This window comes from Lithobates pipiens, unplaced genomic scaffold (genome assembly GCF_037356315.1).
Source record: "Lithobates pipiens isolate NorthernLeopardFrog02 unplaced genomic scaffold, aLitPip1_a1.2 Scaffold_18, whole genome shotgun sequence".
Classification (NCBI taxonomy): domain Eukaryota; kingdom Metazoa; phylum Chordata; class Amphibia; order Anura; family Ranidae; genus Lithobates; species Lithobates pipiens.
The window spans coordinates 284,374,975-284,402,837 of record NW_027507758.1 but is presented as its reverse complement, the minus strand read 5'-3'; the positions used below and the strand labels follow the sequence as shown (position 1 = coordinate 284,402,837).

Sequence of the window (27,863 nt, the reverse complement as noted above, 5' to 3'; positions counted from 1 at the left end):
GCTCTGTGTTGATAAACAACACAGAGCTCTGTACACTGGCAGTCGATCTTGATGTCGCAAAGCAGGGGAAAAAAATGAAAATTGTATCAAATTCATACAATTATTTTCCTTTCCTGATGCCAATCCATATCTTCCCACAGGACCTGTTTGAATCTATAACAGTCTGACTGAGAGCTACCTCCCCCATTCTCTGTACAAATAACAAGATCAAAAAAAGGGAGGGTTTGTATACTGCCATGGATTGGCGTCAGGAAAGGAAAATTATGGTATTTTTTTTTTACAGGTAAGAAGGTATTTTTATTAAAATCAACAAGGACAGTTTACATAATAAACATTTTGAAGACAGCAGTGCACATCACAATGCGACAGAACAGATTATAACAGGGAAACAGAAAAAGAAAACTTCACACAGAGTTACATATTGCAGTAAGGTGTATAGTCCGGTTGCATATAAACAGTGTCTGGTTCATTCAGTACCGAGATACATCACTTATCAGGTGTATAGTGCCAGCTTTATGCAGGAGGGAGATGCGGATACTCATTACGGGTCACTCCTCCACTGGCGCGTTGCAAGTGGCGGCATTACCCAACCAGGTGTCCCATATTTTCCCATACTTGGCCGGGCAGCCTCTATGAGCATAGACTTCCTTTTTGTAGGGAAAAACCTTATTAACAGCAGATATCCACTCATGCAATGTTGGGGGCAGAACCTGGAGCCATCGTCTCGCTATAAGTAGTCTAGCCATATAAAGTGTTTCCTGGAGGAATATTTTATGGAACTTATCCGAGTCAGGGTCAAAGAATATCCCCAGAAAGCATTGTTTAGGACATAGCGTCAGGGGTGAGCCCATCTCGTCATGAATGAACCTCACTATGTGGATCCAGTAGTCCTGTATTATTGGACATAGCCAAAGAATGTGAAAGAAGGTGCTGTGGGCGCTGCTATATCTGGGACAGAGGGGGCTATAATTTGGTTTGTTTTTTGCTATTCGGATCGGTGTCAGGTACACCCTGTGTAGTATGTACATTTGCATCAGGCGGTCAGATAATCTGTTAGAAACTTTTTTGCAAGCCTCGAGTGCTTCCTCCCACTCGTCATCCTCCAGCTCCCCCACATCCCCGGACCAGCGCTCTTTTAACTTATGTGCCGTTAATACCGCTTGAGGTCTGAGAAGTGAATTTTATAGTATTGAGGTTAGTTTTTGGTGGTCCTGTCCTAAAAAGATATTAACCATATCTAAGCACTCAACATTGGGGGGGGGGTCCCGCAAAACTGTGTCTGTAGAGTTTGGCAGAGCTGGAGGTAACGGAAATGCGTAAAGTTGGGGAGATCAAACCCCTCCTTGAGTTGTTGGAATGATTTCAGTATGCCCCTTGGTATACGTCAGAAAGGTATCTCACCCCCCATTTAAGCCATATCTTTTGGTCAGGTAGCCCCTGCAGCTCTCCTAGAGCGGGGTTGTCCCAGAGGGGTGTGTGGGAGTGTGTGCGTGGGAGGTTTAACTTGCGTTTCACTACCTCCCAAACCCTGCAATTGTGGTACAGCAGCCCCTTCCTATCCCCCAACTCCCCTCCATCAGCACAATCCCTGAGGATAATTTGAAAGGGGTGGTAATGCCTTGAGTGTGGGAGGAACACACTAATGTCAGGTACCGGTCCCTGTCATGCTTGTCCAGGTGAAATAGGTGAGAGTTGAGCCGCTAGGTAATAAAGGTTGAAGTCAGGCAGGGACGCGCCACCCAGCTCAGTGGGGTTTTTCAGTGATTGCCATGATAACTTGTGGCGGTTGGTACCCCAGACAAAAGAGTTAAGGAAAGCCTCAATTGATTTGAAGATTCTGAGGGGCAGGTAAATGGGGCCATGCCATAGGACATACAAGAATCCAGGAAGTAGGATCATTTTAATTAAGTTAATCCTCCCCATTATCCCCAAGGGTAGTTTGGCCCACGTCTGGGTTCTAGTCTTCATATTTGCAATTAGGGGCTCAATGTTTAGTTTCATAAAGTCTTCTCGGGAACGGGTAATCGTGATGCCCAGGTATTTCATGGTGCTCACTCTTAAGAAGCGGGGAAGAGGCCTGCAGTGTTGTGTGGGGGGGGGGGGGGGTCCTATATCAATGGGAAGTATCTGGGACTTATCCAAATTGATCCGCAGTCCAGAGTATGTGCCAAAGGACTGGATGGTTTCAAGGGCAGCTTGGAGGGACTGGCCTGTGTCAGCAAGGTAGAGCAGCATATCATCCGCATAGAGGCTGATCCTCTCCTCCAGATCTCCACGCTGAAAACCCCTAATTTCCGGGTAGGCTCTGATGGCAGTCGCCAAGGGCTCTAAGGCAAGAGCGTACAGAAGTGGGGATAAAGGGCACTCCTGATGCGTACCCCTTGAAAGGGGAAATGACTCCGAGACCCGTCCATTAACCAAGATCCTGGCACAAGGGTTCTGGTAAAGGAGAGGGATCCACTTAATAAAGCGTGGTCCGAAACCAAAACTTGACAGGCACTTCCACAAGTACCTCCACTCAACTGAATCAAATGCTTTAGCGGCATCTAGGGACACCACCGCCCTGGAGCCCGTTTGGGCATGTTGCGCCTGGATGTTCATGTGGAGTCTCCTCAAATTGTAAGCTGTATTTTTGGCAGGCGTAAACCTGGTTTAATCGGGGTGTTTTAATGTGGAAATCACTGTGTTCAAGCGTAACGAGAGAGCCTTGGCCAGGATCTTGATATCGAGTTGGAGCAGGGAGATTGGGCGGTAGGACTCTGGGGCATGCGCAGGAGTGACATCATCGCTGCTCCGGCGCTGTGAGTGGCCGGAGCAGCGACACCTGGAAGAAGATGGACGCTCGGAACTACAGGGGACATCGGTGACATCGCTGGCTCCTGTGTCAGGTAAGTGACACAGAATGGGCTACTATTCAATGCATAGTAGCCCATTATGCTGTACCTTTGCAGGGAGACAAAGAGGAAGTAAACCCATCAGGGTCTACTTTCTCTTTAACCCCTTGATCATCCCTGATGTTAACCCCTTCCCTGCCAGTGTCATTTATACAGTGAACAGTGCATTTTTAGCACTGATCGCTGTATAAATGTCAATGGTCCCAAAAAAGGTGTCAAAAATGTTCAAGCTGTCCATCACAATCCCACTAAAAATAAAAAAATTATAAAAATGCCATAAATCTATCCGCTATTTTGTAGACGCTATAACTTTGCGCAAACCAATCAATATGCGCTTATTGAGATTTTTTTTTTTTGATCAAAAATATGCAGCAGAATACACATTGGCCTAAACTGATGAAGAAATTAGATTGTTTACATTTTATATATTTATTTTAAAGCAGAAAGTAATGTTGTTTTTTTCAAAATTGTCAGCATTTTTTTGTTTATAGCGCAAAAAATAAAAACCGCAGAGGTGATCAAATACCACCAAAAGAAATCTCTATTTGTGGGGAAAAAAAGGACATCAATTTTGTTTTGTACAGGGACGCACGACCGCACAATTGTCAGTTAAAAGGACGCAGTGCTGAATCGTAAAAAATGGCCTGGTCATTAAGGGGGCAAATCCTTCCGGGGCTGAAGTAAAATTAAACTGGATTGGCTGCAAAAGGGCCCCATCAACACATTTCCATTCCACTAACACCTGGAAGCAGGTGACAATGCCCGATGGAAAAACAGTGCCATATAAAGTATTAATATCACCTATTTCCGCCCTATCTATATCAGAGCTGACAGATGGACAGTATATTCATACACACACATGCTAAGAAACGCTTCTTGATGACATCATATCCTGCGACAGTTCAAGCTCAATCTGTCAATAGCCGATAGAAAAAGAAGGAAAACTCGAGCCTTAGTACTTTAACTTTCATGCGGCACAGTTGGCGGACCCTGTTATCATATACATGTTGGTGTCTATGGCAGCTGCCTGAAAGTGGGAAATGAGTGTGCTGTAGCCAGCAATCTCTTGTACGACGTGCCCGGTGTCCTAAGGTTGGCGCCGGAGGAGTTAAGAGGGTGGAGGTGCGATCTAGACGAGAGCAATCGATGTCGGAGCGAGCGATTCTTTGCCGAGCGTGGCCGGCTGGGTGGCAGTAAGGGGGTCGCTGTACGTACTGGTCTCTGCCCCGTCCTCGGTCAATGGCCCGCTAACCATGACGGATTACAGCGAGGAACAGCGCAATGAGCTGGAGGCTCTGGAGTCCATCTATGCTGACTCTTTCACAGGTGAGCCGGGGCCCCAGGGCTGGGGTGGTACAGACCAGGGTGACATGGAAGAGCCCCACTCTGGGATGGTATAGACCAGGGTGACATGGAAGAGCCCCTCTCTGGGATGGTACAGACCAGGGTGACATGGAAGAGCCCCTCTCTCTGGGATGGTACAGACCAGGGTGACATGGAAGAGCCCCTCTCTCTGGGATGGTACAGACCAGGGTGACATGGAAGAGCCCCTCTCTCTGGGATGGTACAGACCAGGGTGACATGGAAGAGCCCCTCTCTCTGGGATGGTACAGACCAGGGTGACATGGAAGAGCCCCTCTCTCTGGGATGGTACAGACCAGGGTGACATGGAAGAGCCCCTCTCTCTGGGGTGGAACAGACCAGGGTGACATGGAAGAGCCCCTCTCTCTGGGGTGGTACAGACCAGGGTGACATGGAAGAGCCCCTCTCTCTGGGGTGGTACAGACCAGGGTGACATGGAAGAGCCCCTCTCTCTGGGGTGGTACAGACCAGGGTGACATGGAAGAGCCCCTCTCTCTGGGGTGGTACAGACCAGGGTGACATGGAAGAGCCCCTCTCTCTGGGGTGGTACAGACCAGGGTGACATGGAAGAGCCCCTCTCTCTGGGGTGGTACAGACCAGGGTGACATGGAAGAGCCCCTCTCTCTGGGGTGGTACAGACCAGGGTGACATGGAAGAGCCCCTCTCTCTGGGGTGGTACAGACCAGGGTGACATGGAAGAGCCCCTCTCTCTGGGGTGGTACAGACCAGGGTGACATGGAAGAGCCCCTCTCTCTGGGGTGGTACAGACCAGGGTGACATGGAAGAGCCCCTCTCTCTGGGGTGGTACAGACCAGGGTGACATGGAAGAGCCCCCCTCTCTGGGGTGGTACAGACCAGAGTAACCTGGAAGAGCCCCTCTCTCGGGGTGGCACAGACCAGGGTGACCTGGAAGAGCCCCTCTCTCTGGGGTGGTACAGACCAGGGTGACATGGAAGCAGGGCCAGATTAAGAACATCATGGGCCTGGTGCTGAGGATTTTGGTGGGGCCTTTTATAAACAATAAATAAAAATGCAAACAATTTTTTGTTATAACAAATTAAATTAAAGAGAGAGAGGGAGGATGAGAGAGAAAGAGAGAGAGAACGGGGATGAAAGAGGTGTGAAGGGTAAGGGAGGGAGGATGAGAGAGAAAGGGGGAGATGAGAGAAAGAGGATGCACATGAGGATGTGTGGGAATGACATCAACGCAGCCTGGCCAAGGGAAGTGACCAAAGGCACAGAACCCAGAAGGAAGACCGGGTGAAGATGCCCGGGCCCCACCGGATTGATCACAGAACAGCACTGGAGGGCTCAGTCTAACAATTTAAGTGTACCATAATGTGCTAATATGCTGGGCATACTTGTACATTATGGCATAACCTACCCCAGGGCTTCTAAAAACTAGTAATGTTAGAAAAGTTTACTACCGCTTTAATATTACAGGAGCCTTTCATGGGGCCCCCTACTGACCTTGTGGCCCTTGGGCAGTGCCTAAGTGCATAGTTGTCAACATTTCAAAAATATTTTCAGGAACGCTTTTTTTTACAAGTGCTATATTTAGAGTAGCTGACATCCCCTATGTTCCTCTATACATCACAATAGTAATTACAAAATTAAATAAGTACTAATAATGGGGCAGAACAAATATGAGGACTGTGAGGTTTCCTTTAGTTGAACTGACAAAAGTGCCCATTCTAGAGCTGGTAACATTGAGGATATTCAGTATAATTTTAAAGAACAGTTTTCGTGGGTAAGAGGCATAGGGGAGGAGTATGGATGGTATAAAAATGGAGTATGTGCAGGTGAGGGAGAGGAATGTGGAGGGTCTAACAGTGGGCACTATGTACATGAGAGGAGTGTGAAGGGTATGACAGTGGGCAGTATGCACAGCAGAGGAGTGTAGAGGGTATGACATTGGGCACTATGTATAAGAGAAGAGTGTGGAGGGTATGACAGCGAGCAATATGTATAGGAGAGAAGTGTGGAGTGTAGGACAGTAAGCAGTAATTACAGGAGAGGAGTGTGGAGGGGGGGGGGGGTATGACGGTGGGCACTATGTATAGGAGGGGAGTATGGAGGGTATGACAGTGAGTAGTATGTACAGGAGAGGAGTGTGGAGGGTATGACAGTGGGCACTATGTATAGGAGAGGAGTATGGAGGGTATGACAATGAGTAGTATGTACAGGAGAGGAGTGTGGAGGGTAAGACAGTGGGCACTATGTACAGGAGAGAAGTGTATGACAGCGGGCACTATGTAGAAGAGAGGAGTGTGTAGGATATGACAGCGGGCGTTATGTATAGGATAGAAGTGTGGAGGGTATGACAGTGAGCAGTATGTACAGGAGAGGAGTGTGAAGGGTATGACAGTGGGCAGTATGCACAGACGAGGAGTGTGGAGGATATGACAGTGGGCACTATGTATAGGAGAGAAGTGTATTTTATGAATGAAACAGTTTCTTTCCAAAAAAAAGTTTGCAAAATTGCTGTGTAAATATCTTGTAACATAAAAAGTCCATAGGGTGTCTGCTAAAACAATATATAATGCTTGACTCCTGATCGCCGAGCTACAATCCTCGATCTTCTCTTTTTATTTATTTTTTATTTATTTTTTTGGGCAAATTGGCCTATCTTGAGAAAGGGGCCTGGAGCTGCAGCTCCAATAGCCCCTAGCCCCTATGTTAATCCGGCCCTGCATGGAAGAGCCCCTCTCTCTGGGGTGGTACAGACCAGGGTTACCTGGAAGAGCCCCTCTCTCGGGGTGGCACAGACCAGGGTGACCTGGAAGAGCCCCTCTCTCGGGGTGGCACAGACCAGGGTGACCTGGAAGAGCCCCTCTCTCGGGGTGGCACAGACCAGGGTGACATGGAAGAGAGCCCCTCTCTCGGGGTGGCACAGACCAGGGTGACATGGAAGAGAGCCCCTCTCTCCGGGTGGCACTGACCAGGGTGACATGGAAGAGAGCCCCTCTCTTGGGTGACACAGACCAGGGTGACATGGAAGAGCCCCTCTGGGATGTACCCCTCAGCCTGGATTGTGAGTCTGTGTTAGAATTCTCAGTCCCCCTGGACCTAGCTATAAAAGTAGGGGAAACGCTTAGAAGGGTACTTACGGGTCACTTTCCTGTAGAGCTAGGCTTAGCATAGGTCCACATACGTGCATGCACGGCGCTTTATTCATTTGAAAGGGAAAGGGCTGCTGTGCCTGCAGGAAATGCATGGAGAGAGACCCCCGACCCTTTTCTATAAAAAAAAAAATCACAAGGAACTGCAGGGTGCTGGAGTGGCAATGCGTGGGGGCGCATTGTAGAATTAAAGGCTTCCTCACTGACATGCGTGCAGAGAGTTTCTGCATACACAATCGCTTCTTCCCAACCCACACAGAAACATGCAGCTCTATGCACATATGTGACCCTAGCCTGACAGGAACCTTCTGACACTTCTAGGAGTGATGTCTGGTCTGTCTGTGCAATGTGGTTCCTTCCACAGACCTTACACCACTGCAGGACACAGTAATACTGTAGAAGGTTTAGAGCAGTGGTCTCCAAACTGCGGCGCTTTGCTTGCCTTTATCTGGCCCTTTGGGCACTATTCCTCCCACTGGTGCCAGCGTTGGGTGTAATTCCCCCCACTGGCTCTGTGCCCCCTTGCTCTGTTGAGCCCAGGGCAGCTGCCCCTCCTGTCCACCACTTCTCCCGGCCCTGCCTCCAACTGAATCCAATGATGGGACATTAATTCCCCCCAATAGCAAAGATGCATTGTTTACTGACTCCCACTCCCCCAGGACAAAATCTACTCCCAATGGCCACAGTCCACCCCCCCCAAACTTTGAAGGCCCTCAAACAGCTGGCTCTTTGTATAGAATGTTTAGAGAGCCCTGGCTTAGAGGTTAGGAATGTGGAAAGGGAAGTGCAATTTCCAATGCTTCGTTCACACAGATGTGCTGTTCTGTAAACCCTGTCTTTACCTGCATGGGTGGCTTGGTTAAATCAGTGACTATTTAGATCTACAAGTGCATCCCGAGCAATCCATGCGGTATTGAGTGCCGGGTCACACTATTGTGATGCGAGAACCCTCGAATCAACTGCAGGTTCCCGCATCGCACTCGACGCGCACGGCAGTTCACACTGTCATATGTTAACGACACCCCCATTTCAGCTCGCATATCGCACTGCGAACTGACAGCTCGGACATGAATCTGATCACATATGTGAGAACACACATGCGATACGATTCTGGTCCGAACAGAAAAAGGATCCTGTGCGTGTTTGGACTGAATGCGGTGCGATATCAGCCATGCTATCTGTATGGCTGACATCACACCGCACAGACATCGCATGTAATGTGAACAGCAGTGGCGCTGCAAATTACATGCAATGTCTGCCATCTCAATAGTGTGAACCGGCACTTATGCACAGATCAGAATTCAAACAGATTAGCACACACTGTGGATTCCTGCAGCTGAAATGACAGGTGTGTGTAAAGAGTTACAGCTGCCCATAAAATTCAATGACGAGCCACAGCAATCAGTGACTGTTCGCACAGCTAGCAATCACCTGTAGTGATCATAGCTGGATGCAGACTCGATCATCTGTCGCTAACCACAGGCAATTGCTAGCTGTGCGAATAGTCATGAATCACTGGGGCCACCTTCAGCCTGTCATTGCATTGTATGGGCTAAGCTGCCACAGTTCTTTGAACACATTTGTCATTCCAACTGTAGCAGTGCACATATACTTTATTCTGGAATTCACCGGGTTTCATTTGCCAGTATAAATGTAGTCTAATTAGGTTGCTAAAGTAAACGTTTTGGGGTTTCATAGTAGGTAAAGTTGAATAATGACAATAGTCCATCCAGTTCAACCTTGGTAGGTGTATGCGTGTCAGTGTCGAAGATGCAGGTCCAAGAGTCTCTTAACAATATCAATTCTATTCGCTGACACCACCAATTGTGGAAGAGCGTTTCGCATCCTTATCCCCCTGACAGTGAAAAACCCCCTACGGAGCTTAAAGGGTATGTTCACCCTTAGGCCGCGTACACACGGGCGGACTGTCCGCCCAACTAGGTTCGTCAAACAGTTTGACAAACAGTCCGTTCAAAATTTGCATGAGCGGACTTGACCACACACGACGAACGAACAGTCCGCTGAAAACTTGCGCGATGACGTGAACGACACGTACGACGGGACGAGAAATTCGTCGTCCGATACACTGCAATGCAACCTTCGCCGTGTAAATCCTTTCTGAGCATGCGCAGAACTTAGTTTGACGAACAAGCCTACACATGAGCGGACTGTCCGCTCAAACCAAGTTTCAGCGGACAGTCTTACGGAAATTCCGAAAAACTTTGTTCGTCAGACTGTCCGCTGAAACTGTCCGCTGAAGCCCACACACGAGCGGACTGTCCGCTGAAACACTGTTCAGCGGACAAAGTTGGACGAACAGTCCGCCCGTGTGTACGCGGCCTTAAAGAAAATCTGTATAGTGAACTTACTCTGGACCCCATCCCGCTCTACCTGAGTCCCACGATCACCCGCTGTGAGACATCAGGTCGCCGCTTCACCGGTCCAGAGATATGAAATCCCCACGGCTTAATCTCCTAAATGTATCTTGTAAAGGTGCATATAGGAGGCATTCTAATTGGTTGGCACCAACCAATCGGGACCTGCCTAGCCTGTCCTGTCAGCACTGCAAAAGAGGAGAGAAAGCTGCTGGGATTTCAAATAACTTGATTGGTAAAGTAGCGACCTGGTGTCTCACAGCGGGTGATCACGGACTCGGGTACAGCGGGACCAGGGGGGATGGGGAAGGGGTCCAGTGTAAGTTCAACTTACAGATTTTCTGTAAAGGTGAACTTATACTTTAAGGTTCTCCTCTATTCTCATTGTGTGACCCTGTGTACTATTACACTCCCTGAGACTGTAAAGTTTTTTTTCTTCCTAGGTTGGGATCACCATTGAGATATTTGTATATTGCTATTATATCTCTTCTCCAGGGAGAACACATTCAGTGCTTGAAGTCATTCCTCATCCTGATCCTGGCTTTGATATCTACCCAGTCATCGCACCTGAATTCAAATCCAAATGGGTTTTTTATTTGTGCAAATACATTGAGGTGATTCTAAAGGTTAGAATTTAAACAAATAAAAATAAACCTGTTCTACTTACCTGCTCTGTGTAATGGTTTTGCACAGAGCAGAGCCGGTCCTCTTCTTTTTGGGTCCCCTGCTGAGTACCCCAAGTAGGAAGCTTCTTTCTATGAGGGCACATGAGCAGGCCCCACATTCGAGCCACGCTCCTGTGAATGGACATTGTCCATTCACACACAGACGGCGGCTTGGCCCTGCTCTCCCCTCACTGGCTCACTAGCTGTAATTAACACAATGAGAAGAGAGAGGCCCGGCAGAGCCACTGCTCTCATGCACATCGCTGGATGGAGATGGCAAGTATAGGGATGGGGGCTTCACCCAGAAGGTTTTAAAAGTGGTCCTTCACTCAGAAGTGAAAGCACTACTCATCCTTCTCCCCACCCCTTTTACATTTTTAGGATTTTTTTTTTTTTTTTTTTTTTGAGAGGTAGTCCCTCAACTCTCGCCTACGTTAGTGTGGCATCGCTGGTACCACCCCAAGCCCTCAGCCTGTCGGGACACATCACTTGAGGCTGCACAACCAGTCTTACTGTGTGATGTCAGACATGTGCAGTGGGGAGCTGGCTTTGATCAGAAAGTCACAGCCAGCTCCCAAATGTAAGATGGCTACATCAAGGAACCACAGTGATGGGAAGAATCAGCTGTGGGTAAACAGCACTGGTACCTGCTTATTTAAAAGTCAGCAGCTTTTCCATGTGTATGGCGGCTAACATCCTTTTGTTCCAGGTGAATCACACTTGGATCAGGGGCATTAAAAACATCAAATTCCAAAAAGCCCCTTTAACCACTTATGGGGCGGCAGGATTTACCCCCTCAATGACCAGCCCATTTTATGATTTTCTACACCGTGTTATTTTAGCTGACAAGTTGCAGGCGGGCGGCGCTGTACCCAAATAAAATCAATGCCCTTTTTTCCCCACAAATAGAGCTTTCTTTTGGTGGTATTTGATCACATCAGTGTTTTTATTTTTTGCGCTATAAACAAAAAGAGCGACAATTTTGAAACCAAAAAATATTTTTTTAACCGCTTTGCGCCCACACTGTAGCCATCTTTTGGACGCTATCTGCTGGGAGGCCATCCCTGGACGTCGTCCTGTTTACTTCCCCTCTGAACGTTGCAGCGGGCCCGCATCGGGGAAGTTCTGTGCTGGCCGTGTCCCCTGAACACGGCCAGTCACAGATCGCTGTAAACGGCCAATCACAGCGGCCGTTTACAGTGTGATCGGTGTGCCCAATGAGAGATGATCTCATATGTAAACGTATGAGATCATCTCTCGTCGCCGCTCTCCCTCCTCACACAGACAGCGCGTGAGGAGGGAGAGATGAACCGCTGTGAGATCTCACAGCGGTTAGTGTAAAAAATAAAAAAATAAAATAAAGTGCCCATCTGTCCCCACTGCCACCTGTCATCAGTGCCACATAGTGCCATCTGTCATCAGTGCCATATTAATGTCGCGTGTCATCAGTGCCACGTCGGTGTCATTGTCCTGGTGCTCCAGAGCCTTCAAAAGTGTAATAGGTAGTCAACAAGTTAGATGTGTAATTTATGCTCCTAGAACACGTGACAGCGCTCCCTGCATGTTGGGTCTCTCAATGTGTCCAGGCTGTGGAAAAGTCCCACACATGTGGTATTGTAATACTCAGGAGGAGTAGCAGAATTTATTTTGGGGCATTATTTGTGGTATACACATGCCACGTGAGAAATAACCTATTACAATGACAATTTTGTGGAAAAAATAAAAAAAATGACAACATCAAAAAGCTCACCATGCCTCTTACTAAATACCTTGGAATGTCTACTTTCAAAAAAGGGGTCATTTGGGGGGTATTTGTACTTTCCTGGCTTGTTTGGGTCTCAAGAAATGAGATAGGCCACCAGTACATCAGATGTGATAAATTTTGTGTGATTCGCACCACAGCTTGTGGACTCTCTAACTTTCACAAAGACCAAATAATATCCACTAATTTGGGTTATTTTTACCAAAGATATGTAGCAGTATAAATTGTGGCCAAAACTTAAGAAAAATGTATAATTTTAAATTTTTTTTCATATCACAGAAACTAAGAAAAATTTATTTTTTTTTCAAAATGTTCGGTCTTTTTTCATTAATAACGCAAAAAATTAAAAACCCAGAGGTGATCAAATACCACCAAAAGAAAGCTCTATTTGTGGGAAAAAAAAGGACAAACATTTCATTTGGGTGCAGTGTTACATGACTGAGTAATTGTCATTCAAAGTGTGAGAGCACCGAAAGCTGAAAATTGATCTGGGCAGAAGGGGTGTTTAAGTGCACAGTAGGCAAGTGGTTAAGACTGCGCAAAAGTTATAGCATCTACAAAATAGGGGATAGATTTATGGCTTATATATATATATATATATATATATATATATATATATATATATATATATATATATATATATATATATATATATATATATATATAATTTTTTTTATATATACTAGTAATGACGGTGATCAGCGTTTTTTTTTTTTTTTTTGGGAACCATTGACATTATTAAAGTGATCAGTGCTAAATATGCGCTGACATTGTACTAATGATGCTGGCAAAGAAGGGGTTAACATTGGCGCTCAAGGGGTTAACTGTGTTCCCTGGGTGTGTTTTTACTAACTGTATGGGGATGGGCTGCCTGGGATAACACACAGATCAGTCTTCCTGCATAGCAGAAAGGCAAGATCTCTGTGTCAGCCCCTGTCAGAACAGAGATCTGCCTTGTTTACTAAGTTAGAACCCCGTTTTACCTCTGGAGGGTAAGGTCACGTGTGGCTGGCGGACATTGAGTCTGCCAGACCTGCTGATTAGCCCCCACCCCTGTGTGCACCCACACAGGGCTGTGGGCAGGCCCGACAAAAAGCTACAGCAATTCATGCAGCTGAGCCAGCTTGCCACAATGTAACTGCAGTGGCTGGTCGGCAAGTGGTTAAACGCTTGCCTACAAGACACTTTTGGCCCTTCCTGCCCAGGCCAATTTTCAGCTTTCAGCATTATCACGCTTTGAATGACAATTGCACGGTCATTTAACACTATACCCAAACAACATTTTTATCATATTTTTTTTGAGAAAGATAGAGCTTGGACGATCTGAACCTTGGTGGCTATTTTAAAAATCCCCGGCCACATAACGAACGTGCTGCATCACAAACGGGACAAAGGGAAAAGCCTCCAGGTGGTCAGGCAAGATTCCGATCGGATATGGATGCAGTGGAGCCTAACCAGCTTAGGTAGGCAAACGCAGAGATGTCTTGTACCTACAGGGCTGGGAGAGAGGGGGGAGTGATGGACTAATCAATGCAAATGCATTATGAAATGGTCCAGGTGTGCTTCTCCTCCCTCTCTCTCTCAAACAGGATTCGGACTAAAGTGTCTTGCGAATCCTGTTAGCGGTTGGTGGGGTGCACATACCCTGTTTCCCCTAAAATAAGACCTAGCATGAGTTTCGGTGATGGCTGCAATATAAGCCCTACCCCCCAAATAAGCCACACCCTCTTTCCCCGAAAATAAGCCCTACCCGTAGAATAAGACATAGAAGGACTTTAACTAGAGCTTATTTGGGGGTAGGGCTTATATTGCAGCCATCGTCGACAATCACGCTAGGTCTTATTTTAGGGGAAACAGGGTAGGTGTTTGGTGAAGGCATCCTATTTTTGCTAAGGTTTAGCTGATGTTAGCTTGTCTATGTTTTCCCTTCCTTTTCTTCTCTCCTTCTCTTGTCTTGTCAAAGAACCAGAGAGGACGGGGGGGGGGGGGGGGGAGAAATGTCCTTCATGTATGAAATTAAAAGAAGGTTGGGTTAAACCCTGCATAGACAAATTGGTCTATAAGGAAGCTACAGGGGCTTGTAAGGATTTGATTTCTGGGGTACAGAAAGAAATGCAATCCATCAAGACAATGCTAGAAAACCTTGAGACCCCGAAACCAGCCGCAGTCCCCCCTGCTTCCACACCAGAGGAGGGTGACGAATCAGGGGAAGAGGAATTCGATTCACTAGATGGCATAAGTGAGATGGCATCACACAGATATTCCTGCTCAAGGGACAAGCTCTCCCAGATACAGGCTCTCCCTCGAGGAGGTTGATGCCTTATTGGGGGGGATTCATGAGACGCTCTAAATTAAAGAAGAGCCAGTCTCCCTGCCCTTACGGATGTATCAAACCCTAAAGGAGGATTCAGCCAGGGTTTTTCCGGTTCATAGCACACTGGTAGATTCAATCAAGAGAGAGTGGGAGGAGCCAGAGAAAAAGCTCCTTTTTTCCTAAGAGTATGAAGCGGAGATTCCCCTTCAGTGAGGACCCCACTTGCGTCTGGAACATAGTACCTAAGGTAGACGCAGCCTTTTCCCAGTGTGAAAAATCAACAGACCTCGCCTTTGAGGACATGGGTGTCCTTAACCACTTCAATACAGGGCACTTTCACCCCCTTCCTTCCCAGCCCAATTTTCAGCTTTCAGCGCTCTAGCGCTTTCAGTGACAATTGCGCGGTCATGCTACACTGTACCCAAATGAAATTGTTATCATTTTGTTCGCACAAATAGAGATTTATTTTGGTGTTATTTATTCACGACTCCGTTTTTTTTTTTTGCGATATAAGCGCAAAAAAAGCGGAAATTTGGGAAAAAAACAATATTTTCTTTTTTCTATTTGAAAAGAAATCCAATAAAATCAAATTTTGTCATAAATTTAAGCCAAAATGTATTCTGCTACATGTTTTTGGTAAAAAAAATTCCGTTAAGTGTATAATAATTGGTTTGTGTGATCACGGACATATGTACGCAAATGATCATGTACATATGTGTGCAGGTGATCACGTACATATGTGTGCAGATAATCATTGGGACATGTGATTTTAGTGGGACATATGTGGGGGACATGTTTTTATTATTAGGGACATGTGTTTTTATTATTTGGGGACATGTATGTTTTGGGGACATGTGTGTTTTGGGGACATATGTGGGGACTGTGTTTTCACTGTGTGGTGTGTTGTGTGTTTACACTACACTGATGATCAGTGAGTAAAAAGCTGTGAAAAGCAGCCCATACTCACTGATCACCAGCCGGCTGCAGCGTTCTGCTCTCCTCTTCTCAGCGGTGACTTCCGTGTGAGGAGAGGAGAGCCGATTGCCTAGCAACCGGCTGTTTGTTTACATCACATGACGGCCGTGATTGGACACGGCCGTCATGTGATCAGGAGGGCCAATCACAGAGCCCTCCTGCCGATCTGAGATGTGCCGTGTCCGGGTGACACGAGCACATCGGGATCGCGCCGCTGCGCGGGCGCGCGCGCGCGCGATCCCGCTGCTCCTGAATGACGTTCCTGAACGTCCTATCAGGAGCAGGCGGCTCCCACCCGGCCGTATATATACATTGGCCGGGTGGGAAGTGGTTAAGGAACCCATGGATAAAAGGATGGAGGTACTGCTGTAGAGGTCATGGGAAGTAACCATGACTAATTTAAAACCTGCAATGGCCACAACAATAGTGGCTCGCAATTTGGAGGTCTGGCTGGAACAATTGCAAGGCCATTTGGAAGGAGGAACCTCCAGAAAGCAAATTCTGGATTCCCTGCCTATGCTACATAAAGCAGCAGATTACATGGCAGACGCCTCTGCAGAGTCGATCAGATTGTCAGCTAGAACTGCTGCCCTCGTAAACGCATCTCGCAGGGCACTTTGGTTGAAGTCTTGGTCAGGAGACCCAGCCTCAAAAGTAAGGTTATGTGGCATCCCCTTTGAAGGAGACCTCTTGTTCGGACAGGATCTTGAGAAGGTCCTGGACCGTACTGCGGACAAGAAGGCCTTTCCTGTGGAAACCAAAAAGACTACAGGTAAACACTTTTTTTTGTTCCCAAAGACAGGGAAAGTCACAAGGACAGACCTCTAAGGAGTCAACCCCTAAAAAACAGTGGACGGTAGGAAAACAGAAAAGCAATCTTTTTTTCCTCATAAAAAAAAACCACTAAATCCCAGTGACTTGGTTCCTGTGGGGGGAAGACTGGGGCAGTTCCTCCCACAATGGGGAAAAAAGTACCCCAAATACTTTTATTCTGAAGATCATCAGGGAGGGTTACAAAATACAGTTCAAACACACCCCACCTACAAGGATGTGTCTGACCAAGCCTCCCAAGGATCCTCCGAAAGCGACAGCTTTGCTGTCGCAAATTGGCGATTTAATAGACCAGAGGGTTCTAGTGCCAGTTCCAACACAGGAAATAAACCACGGTTTCTACTTGCATGTGTTTGTAGTGAAGAAACATACATATATGAGCCACAGTTCTCACCAGGTTCTACTCGTCCGTTTCACTGATGAAATATTCCACAGAATTTTCATGCTCATCCAAGCGTGGTTTCAGAATTTGCGAGCCAGCGGCAATCTTGTCCACACTACATGATTTTCAGTTCTGGGTGTCTTTGAGGATTTGTGCTTACAGAGACTCAAAACAAAAATACATTAGAGTTTGTGAATTCCGTGCAGAAAAAAAAACCTACACGCCTTCTGGGGTGCCAAATGAAGTAACCGATTAATAAAAACTATTATTATTTATATCCTCTATGTATTAATTGGTCTAGTCCCTATAGATTAGTTAGTCTATTAAAACTCTGAGCACATGCTACTGTTAATATCACAATAATGAAAAGTTAGCTATGAAACCAAACACACGGTTTAAGATTAATCAAATCTAATTTATTTCCCAAGGAAATAAGAAAGCGAACATGTATTAAAAGGAGTTACAAAATTACATAGCATACAATCAGAACACAATACAAGTGATATACTTGGCACGTCCTCTAGCTGTCCTCATGATGGAATGAGAGGAAGCTCTGTTTCAAACATTCCATTTTGACAAACACACCTCACCCACACTGCATCTCATTGCCTGCTCCTCCCTTTGCTTGTGGACGAATCAGTGTCTCTGGGGCGTCTTCTCCCCCAGGCTAAATATCTCTGACCGTCCTGCCATAATTGGCCTCTGGGGGGCAGTGTCTGTCCATGAATTGCAACTACTCCGACTGGGGTCAAATCTTGGGTTTCGATCTCCGGTGCCCCGCCTCTGTCCGTTAGGTTCATCTTTGATTCTCACAGACAGATCGTAGTCAGCATTGCCATGCAGAGTAGCTCTCATAGATGGAGCCTCTAATCTAAAGTCACAATAGAGGTTCAACTGGCTGTATTCCAACCGGGGGAGCGCATCCTGTTCTCCAGGACATTGCACCATTGGGAATGGGAACCAATTCATGGATCCCAGAAGACACTACATGAGTTCATATTGAATCCAACAGTTAGAAAAAAAAATATTATTATGTTTGGGGGTTCTAAGTTATTTTCTAGCAAAAAAAAAAACTGTTTTTAACTTGTAAACAACAAATCTCAGAGGCTCGCTCCTTAAGTGGTTAAAGTGATTTTAAATGTTGAATTTTTTTTATTTTTTGAACCACAAACTTCTACTTACTTGCTCTGTTTAATGCAGGGGTCTCAAACTGGCGGCCCTCCAGCTGTTGCGAAACTACAAGTCTTATGAGCCATTGCAAGCCTGACAGTTGCAAGCATCACTCCCGCAGACAGACATGATGGGACTCATAGTTTGGCAACAGCTGGAGGGCTGCCAGTTTGAGACCCCAGGTTTAATAGTTTTGTACAGAGCAGCACTGATTCTCTTCTGGGTTTCTCCGCTGGCACTTCTGGCTTCTTCTGCCTTCAGAGTGCCCCTATAGCATTCTGCAAAAAGTATAGTATAGCGTCCCCTTATAGTGGGCCACAAAGTATAGTATAGAGTGCCCCTATAGCAAGAGAAAATCTTCTTCTGCCTTTAGAATCATTTACTTCTCCTGCCCAAGACTACATATCCCACGAGGCATTGCTATTGACACATTCACAATTCTCAGGTACTTACTGACATGTATGGGCGGTGTACTGAGCTGTATGTCTGCTACACTGTTTTTTTTTTTTTTTTTCCTGTCATGTACACAAATAATGCATTCTGTATGCAGGCCAACTAATCAGCTGACCAACTAATCGATTATGAAAATAGTTGACAACTAGTTGGCCCCTCCCCCTTTTCCGAGTGCCCCCATAGCAAGCCACTTGCTGTGGGGGCACTCGTGCATGCTTGCTTCCAAGCCGGAAAAAACGTTCAGCCTTTACATCCACTTTAAATATTCCTGTTGTTACTGATAGGTTACTGTAATGAAGATTTTCATCCCTCAAGCTGCACATTATAGCCTTTGCTGTGGCAAGCTTTATGCTACTATATATTAACATGAGCTTATTTATTTTGTTACAGTTTTAGCTACATCTCCAGCAAGTTTCTCTATCACTGTGTCATCTGAAGCTGAAGAAGAAGAAGAAAGTAAGTTATAAGAATGTATACATTTTATATTTTTAATTATACTGGTAGTTTTTCTTTGTGTGTGAAGAGGTTAAAGTAAGTAGTTAAGCCACTTAGAAATAGGTATATTTGTGGCTAATGACTACAATTTGGACAGAAAAAACTGCAAGCTTTCTCTTTTTTTTCCCAACAAGTTTAATGTACTGTTCTAAGGCATCAGAGAAAGCTTAAATGCTGATCCATCTTCCAGTCTTTAAAAAACAGGTATCAAGAGGATTACTGTATAGTGGGATTTATTAACCGATTGCCGAACCTTCCACAGTACATTTACTGCAGCAGGTCGGCTCGTACAGGCACAATCACGTACCTGTATATCAAGGCTCGTGGACACAGAAGACTGTGCTGCAGCACAAGCCAATCAACAGGTTCAGCCAATAATTTATGGTCAGCACCCACTAATCAACTCAGCGAATGACAGAAGAGAGCCCTGTGCCCGTAAACAGGGGCTGGCCACCACGTCCTCCATGACCGATGAGTCATAAGCTGTCAGGGTGATGAGGTCCTCCCCCAATGCATACCAGGGGCTTCGGGGGTTGGGAATGTTATGCTCCCACAAAATGCACAAAAAAACGCTTAGGTGTGAACCGAGCCTTAATACTTTTACATAGGTTGAGCAAGTATCTCCAGCCAAATCTAAGTCCCTGTAAAGGGAAAGTTCACCCTTACAGAGAAATCTTCAATTCTCCCATTCTCCACAGGATCCCCTCCTCACACCCTCCCAGTCCTGCTGACCTGGATCGCGGCGATCTCCCATTCTGATCCCAGTTATAGCCGCATCACGGGTTCAGGGCTTAGAAATCCCTGCAGCTGAATCTCTAAAATGTATCCCGTCAGGAGGGATTTTCTAGGGATTTTTTTTTTTTTTCCTCTCCGCTATGTGCCTTTCGTGTTCTATCTTGGCTGCCCTGATTTCATCCTTACATTTCTTGTTGCACTCTTTGTAAAGTTGGAATGCAGATGATGATCCCTCAGCCTTGTTTTTTTTTTTTTTTAAAGGCCTTCTCCTTTGCTTTTATATGCATTTTTATGTTGACGTTAAGCCACCTGGGACTTTTATTAGCTCTTACATTTTATTTCCCATTGCACTTAAAACATACCCATTTTCCCTCCGTGTTCTTTGTTCCTAAGATTTTATCCCAATTATTTCTTCTAGCAAGGATTGTAGTTTAGGGAACTTGGATCTTTTGAAATTCAGTGTCTTTGTATTCCCCTTATATTTCCTATTTGTGTGATTTATACTAAAACTAATTGACCTGTGATTTGCTGTTTCCTAAATTGCCCCGTATTTCCACATCCGTAATCGGTAGGTCTAGTAATGCATTGTTTTCTAGTTGGTGCATTTACCATCTGACCCATGAAATTGTCCTGCAAGACGTTTAGGAACTGGTGAGCCTTAGATGAATGCGTCGTCCCTTCCACCCAGTCTGTCTGATTTATTAAAGTGGATGTAAACCCTCACATATACCCAGTGAAGTGAACAGCCTCAGATGATACACAGGGCTGAAATAAATCTCCCTACATAAGTTTTACATGTCTATCTGCTGTCTTCAGCTTTCTATATTCTTTAGAAAGTGTATATTGTGTTAGAATTATTTTCTTCCTGTTCCAGCACTGGGTTTGTAGTCTTAGCATACACTGTGTGAGAGCTGTTTGGAAGTAAGTCGCACCCCCCCCCCCCCCCCCCCCCTCCACATAGGCAGTGGAATGAAGATACTTGCAGAGCTTTGCTGTGAATAGACAAGCTCTCTGCTAATCTTTTTATAGTACCCTCCCTGACACAAATTCACAGCTTTTATATGTTGTGTCGGAGAACTGTTCAGAAGTTATCATGCTGATAACAGTGGAGCAGCAGAAGGACATGGGACTTAGGGTTTTGGAGAGAGATAAGTAAACACTACAGATCTACTGTGAGGGGAACCCCTGAATCCCCTGCTAATTTTGTACATTTCCCCCATGACAAAGAAATGATCAGTCTATAATTTTAATGGTAGGTTTATTTTAACAGTGAGAGACAGAATAAAAACAAAATCCAGTAAAACACATTTTTAAAAAGTGATAAATTGATTTGCATTTTAATGAGTGAAATAAGTATTTGATTCCCTATCAATCGGCAAGATTTCTGGCTCCCAGGTGTCTTCTATACAGGGAACGAGCTGAGATTAGAAACACTCTCTTAAAGGGAGTGCTCTTAATCTCAGCTTGTTATCTGTATAAAAAGACACCTGTCCACATAAGCAATCAAATTCAAATCTCTCCACCATGGCCAAGACCAAAGAGCTGTCCAAGGATGTCACAAAATTGTAGACCTACACAAGGCTGAAATGGGCTGTAAGACCATTGCCAAGCAGCTTGGTGAGCGGGTGACAACAGTTTATACAATAATTCTCAAATGGAAGAAACAAAAAATTAACTGTCAATCTCGCCTCCATGGAGTTTAAACGATCATGAGAACAGGGAGCAATTGGGCCAGAACTACATGGGAGAATTTTGTCAATGATCTCAAGGCAGCTTGGACCATAGTCGTATGCCGTGAAGAACTAAAATCCTGCAGGGCCCGCAAGGTTCCCCTGCTCAGGAAAGCACATGTACAGGCCCGTCTGAATGTTTTGGAGGAGAACTGGGTGAATGCTGCCTATGACCCCAAGAACACGATCTCCACTGTCAAATGTGGAAGTGGAAATATTATGCTTTTGGGGTGTTTTTCTGCTAAGGGGACAGGGCCACTTCACCGCAACGAAGGGATGATGGACCATCAAAGCTTTGGTGAGAACCTCTTTCCCTCGGCCAGGGAATTAAAAATGGGTCATGGATAGGTATTCCAGCATGACAATTATCCAAAACACATGGCCAAAGCAACAAAGGAGTGTCTCAAGAAGAAGCACATTAAGGTCCTGGAGTGGCCTAGTCAGTCTCCAGACCTTAATCCCATAGAAAATAAGTGGAGGGAGCTTAAGGTTCGAGTTACCAAAGGCTACCCTAAAAGGTTTTGAGGCTTCACAGAAAAATCTGTACGGTGAACTTACACATGACCCTGGCCAACCCCCACCGCGCGCCCCCCCCCCCCCGTCCCGCTGACCTTGTGCATGGCGATCTCCCGTTCTGAGCCCCGGTATAGCTGCGAAGGGGTCTAATACTTGCTTCACTCCATTAAAATGAAAATAAATTGAACTTTTTTGAAATGCATTTTTCAGAATTTTTGTTATTGTTTTGTCTCTCACTTTTAAAATAAAACTGCCTTCACAATTTATAGACTGATTTTTTTCTCAGTGGGTAAACATTCAAAATTAGCAGGGGATCAAATACCGTATTTATCAGCGTATCACGCACCTTCATTTTAAGAGGGAAGTTTCAGGAAAAACTTTTTTTTTTTTTTTTTTAAATAAACAACTTTGAATTAAATTAGGGGCAGTGCCCATCAATGCAGCTTGATTAGTGCCCATCTGCAGCCTCCCCATCTTCCATCAATGCAGCCTGATCAATGGCCATCTGCAGCCTCGCCATCTCTCATCAATGCAGCCTGAACAGTGCAGGAAATCTGAGCCATCATCTCCTGTTTACTCAGCTCTGTTGGCAGTCACACACACAGTCCCACCTCCACCATCGGCATTGGACCAGCTCCTTTGATAGACAGAACACTGGACCAATGCCAGTGGCAGAGACGGGACTGTGTGTGCGCCGTGAGAGCCAAATAAACAGGAGATGACGGCTCAGTGAATTCCGGCAGCACTTACCCCCCTCCTTCCCCTATCAGCATATAACACATGATTTGCCCCTTATTTTTAGGGGGGAAAGGTGTGTGTGTGTGTGTGTTACACACCGATTAAATATGGTACTTTTCCCCCCTCACTGTATGTGCCCAGGTCAGATTTCATGAATCGGGTTTACATTCACTTTAATGATCTAATATATGCTAAATTTTATTTGTCTTTACAGATGTGGTGGTAACACTTAAATTTACATATGTAAAAAGGTATCCAGATGAAGCTCCTCTTTATGAAATCCTTTCCCAAGAAAATCTTGAGGATTGCGATGCTTCTGGACTACTGGCTTTATTGCAAGAACAGGTAAGTCTTTTAGTTGTATAGACCTGTGTATTCTCAATATAAACCACTATGGGAATGTTTAAACCTTAGTTATCAATATTAGAGCTGGATGATTAATCGTTAACAAAAAAATAAAATAAAAATAAAATCACAATCTCTATTCAACCCTGGCCTGATCTTACTCCAGCATTATGTGTGTGTGTGTGTGTGTGTGTGTGTATATGTATATATATATATATATATATATTAAAATTATATATAAAATTATATATATATATATATATATATATATATATATATATATATATATATATATTAAAATTATATTTTTTTATCTTTTATTAGCAGAGGCCAAAACATCAGGCCAGGGTTCGCCATCGCTGCCCTAGAGAATAAAATGGCAGTCATTGCAATATTGTATGTCGCACTGTATTTGCGCAGTGGTCTTTCAAACGCAATTTTTGGGGAAAGTATATACTTAATGAGATAAAGAAAAACAAACTGTAAACTTAGCCCAATTTTCTTTGTATAATGTGAAAGATTATGTTGCGCCGAGAATCTTTATTCTAAGCAAAAAAATTGCGATTCTCGTTTTTTGCCAGAATCATGCAGTTCTGATATATATACTCACTTCGATATGGCATAAATGCACATTTTATTGCAAACCTGGATGAAGTCTCCTTTAAACAGTCAGTTCACCCAAAACAATGTTTTTTAGATTGGCACCATGCCTGAGGAAGATACCTGAGTTGTCCCAGGAGCTTGCAGTTGTAATCTCCTTGGCCAGCAATCATTATCATTTAATTTTCATTCTCACTTTTTTGACAATAATTTAGTCCACCTAAAAAGTAGCTAATCAGTTAAAGATGAAGTCCCAAGGTTTCCTTTATTTCTTGAGACTGGGGAGATATCAGTGCCACAACTTACTCCTGGGTTTTTTGACGTTGCCACCTACAGTGCCTTGAAAAATTATTCACACCCCTTGAACTCTTCCAGATTTTGTCATGTTACAAACAAAAACATAAATGTATTTTATTGGGATTTGATGTGATAGATCAACACAAAGTGACACATAATTGTGAAGTGGAAGGAAAATTATAAATGGGTTTGTTTTTTTTGTTTTTTTTTCACAAATATCTGAAATTTGTGGTGTGCATTTGTATTCAGCCCCCTTTACTCTGATACACCTGACTACAATCTAGTGGAACCAATTGCCTTCAGGAGTCACCTAATTGGTAAATAGAGTCCACCTGTGTGTAATTTTAATCTCTATATAAATACAACTGTTTTGTAAAGCCCTCAGAGGTTTGTTGGAGAACCTTAGTGAACAAACGGCATCACGGCCAAGGAACACACCAGACAGGTCAGGGATACAGTTGTGGAGAAGCTTTAAAGCAGGGTTCGGTTATATAAAAAAATCTCATGGAGCACTGTTCAATCCATCATCCGAAAATGGATGCCATAAATGCAAACCTACCAAGACCTGGCCGTCCACTTAAACTGACAGGCCAGGCAAGGAGATCATTAATCAGAAGCAGCCAAGAGGCCCATGGTAACTCTGGAGGAGCTGCAGAGATCCACAGCTCAGGTGGGAGAATCTGTCCACAGGACAACTATTAGTTGTGCATTTCACAAATCTGGCCTTTAGAGAGAGTGGCAAGAAGAAAGCCATACAAAGTCTCCTTTGCAGTTTGCGAGAAGCCATGTGGGGGACACAGCAAACATGTGAAAGAAGGTGCTCTGGTCTGATGAGACCAAAATTGAACTTTTTGGCCTAAATGTAAAACACTATGTGTGGCAGAAAACTAACACTGCACATCACCCTGAACACACCATCCCCACCGTAAAACATTGGTGGTGGCAGCATCATGTTGTGGGAATGCTTTTCTTCAGCAGGGACAGGGAAGCTGGTCAGCTGGGAAGACGGATGGACCAAATACAGGGCAATCTTAGAAGAAAAAGACTTAAGACTGGGGTGTGGAGGTTCACCTTCCAGCAGGACAGCGACCCTAAACATACAGCCAGAGCTACAATGGAATGGTTTAGAGCAAAGAATATTAATGCGTTAGAATGGCTCAGTCAATGTCTAGACCTAAATCCAATTGAGAATCTGTGGCAAGACTTGAAAATTGCTGTTCAGACGCCCTCCATCTAATCTGACAGAGTTTGAGCAATTTTGCAAAGAATGGGCAAAAATGTCACTCTCTCTAGATGTGCAAATCTGGTAGAGACATCCCCAAAAAGACTTGCAGCTGTAATTGCAGTGGAAGGTGGTTCTACAAAGTATTGACTCAGGGGGGCTGAATACAAATGCACGCCACACTTTTCACATATTTATTTGTTAAAAAGTTTGAAAACCATTTATCATTTTACTTCCACTTAACAATTATGTGCCAATTTGTGTTGGAATATCACATAAAATACATTTACGTTTTTGGTTGTAACATGACAAACTGTGGAACCGTACTGTTCTTAAAAAAAAAAAAAAAAAAAAAAGTAAGAACAAAATGCCTATGGACATGTGCTTCACTGTGCAATTAAAGGGGTTGTAAACCCTTGTTTTTTTTTGCCTTAATGTATCTTATGTATTAAGGTGAAAAAACACTTGGCAGTCACCGGCAGTACACTGCAGAGTGCATGAGCATTATGGGAAATGTAGTTCCAAAACAACTGGAGTGCCAAGGTTCTCCATCACTGTCCTAAGGGGTTATATGATTTGGGGAGGAGCCAGGAGAGCCGCCGGGGGACCCCAGAAGAGGATGTTTGCGGCCACTCTGGGAAAAACAAGCTGCACAGTGGAGGTAAGTATGATTAAAATAAATAAAAAATAGATCCTTTACAATGACTTGTAAAAACCGATGCTAGAATAAAAAAACCCTTAAAAATTTGACATTCACAGAATCCTAATGGTCTCATGTAGATGGGCATTTCCTTGCTGCTGGACTCTGTCAAACACACAAGTTTTTGTGGCCTCTATGCCATGCACGTGCAGCACTCAGGGAGGATTTTTCCTGGTTGTGTGTGTGTGTGTTTGTTTTATTAAAAAAAAAAAAAAAAAAAAAATTTCCAAAAAAGGAATGCAGTAAGTCATGTTTCGTAGATTGTATTAAACATCTGTAAAAATTTATGGATATTAAACTTTGACTCAACAATTTTATTTTTATTTTTTTAGTTTATTGACTTGATTTATAACGTTATTTTTTTAAAATTCCTAAATAAATTAAGTTGCTGTCATTAATGTAATGATGATCTTTACATTTTATTCTCTCTCTAATTCTAGGCTCAGGAGAATCTAGGAATGGTGATGATTTTCACCCTAGTGTCTGCAGTTCAAGATAGACTTAATGAAATCGTAGACCAAATAAAAACTAGAAGAGAAGAGGAAAAATTAATAGTGGAAAAACAGGCAGAGGAAGCAGAGAAGGTAAGCTTTGGTAAGAATGGGCATTCTGAAATGTGAAGGTACGGAATCGCAACACATCATGCTCCATCATTTAAAGGACCTGTGCCAACGGGCTACTGTCTTGTGTCGATTGCATCATTTTGGGATGCTTCTGAGATTATTCAGATGACAGGTGCACTTTACTTGCAGTTTACAACCTTCTGACCTCCCTTTTTTAACCTGCTTCAGTCATATTTTGCATTCCTATAGAACCTTGTGTCGGGCTTTTGTGTGCTCAGTACACCATGCGCTGTGCTTAAAGCGCAACCAAAGGTGCAAATACTTTAATTCGCTCCAATGATTTCCCATTTTACATCTTTCAGGAGCCGGCATGCTCCTCTTCCGGCTGCTGGATATTTGGCCTTTTTAATTGGCCAGTGTGGGATGGCATAATGCATGCACAGTTTATTCATCCTGGCACACAGGCGCCGTGCCAAGAATGTACAGTGTAAAGAAGAATAAGAACAGACCGCTGCATAAATTTTATTGCAGAAGAAACAAAACTGGTCTCTGCGATTTAAAAAGCTGCAATTTTTTCAAAGCAGAGCTTTGAGGCAAAACTTTTTATTTTTGTTTACGTTTCCTTTTTTTAAAATGTATTTATTTTTTATTCTGAATAGAGTAAAGTAGTGTTATAACCCTTGTCAATTTTTTTTGCCCTCAGTGTTTTCCTTCACTTCCTGTCCCATAGCCAAAATGGGAAATAAAAGGAAATCCCTCCAAAGTGAGGGAATCCCTGATTGTCACCAGAATCAAGGTCCCCATTGAGAGATTTGCCCTCTTCCTGTTCAGGGGACAACCCAAAATTTGGGAATTTTTTACTTTAACTTTCCATAATAATGGTAAAAGGAAGAAAAGGGCAAATCTCCCTAAAGGGGACACAGGCCGTAGCGAAAACCTGACAGATGTACTAATCTCTGTCAAAAACTGAACAAAAAATAGTTTTTCCTTTTATGTATACTCTAACCTTTTTTGTTCTGCTTTAAATGGACAAAACCACTTTGTTGCATTTGGATTAATGTTCTAAGCTCTGCTACCAGAATGATTTGCTGTAATATATGATGGGAATCAAATGTGAACTGTATGGAAATTATGCTGTAGATGTGTGTTAACATTTCCAGTCTTTCCTGTAGCACGTTTTACTAGACTTTTTTTTTTAGTAAGGCATGAGAGGTTGGTATGGCTTTTATTAAGTGGAGTACAGGGTTACTTTGCCCATTATGGTATTTTGCAGATAGGGTAAGGATTATAGTATACCAAATCATGTTAGCAGGTAACATGATAGGAAGAATGACTTGTAGGTACCATTTCTCCTTGGTAATCTCTAGACTTGGACATGAGCTCCAGGTGTAGTTCTGGGGTGATCGTTATAGTGAGATTTGTCTAATTGGGGTTGGAGGGAGCGGTTAGGGTGTCAAAGCCATGTAATCCAGTGAAGGATACATTTGAATAGTAGTAGATGAGCTCTAGCGAAGGAGTATTCATTAAAGGCATGCTTGTTGAGGATTAGGATAAAGGAAGCATGGTCAAGGGGTGTTGAAAATTTCCAGTTGCGGCGATAGATAATCTGGCTCCTAT

The 27,863-nt window shown here is 44.3% G+C and overlaps 1 protein-coding gene across 1 annotated transcript in view; it reads left to right on the top strand.

The window, feature by feature from the left end:
- Positions 1 to 3,849: 3,849 nt before the first annotated feature.
- Positions 3,850 to 27,863, top strand: part of RWDD1 (RWD domain containing 1) — a 44,379-nt gene continuing 20,365 nt past the window's right edge. The window contains exons 1-4 of the mRNA XM_077487074.1: positions 3,850 to 4,220; positions 18,696 to 18,761; positions 22,734 to 22,864; positions 26,124 to 26,267. Coding sequence (XP_077343200.1) covers positions 4,148 to 4,220; positions 18,696 to 18,761; positions 22,734 to 22,864; positions 26,124 to 26,267 — 414 coding nt within the window. The 5' untranslated portion in view covers positions 3,850 to 4,147. The remainder of the gene's footprint in view (positions 4,221 to 18,695; positions 18,762 to 22,733; positions 22,865 to 26,123; positions 26,268 to 27,863) is intronic.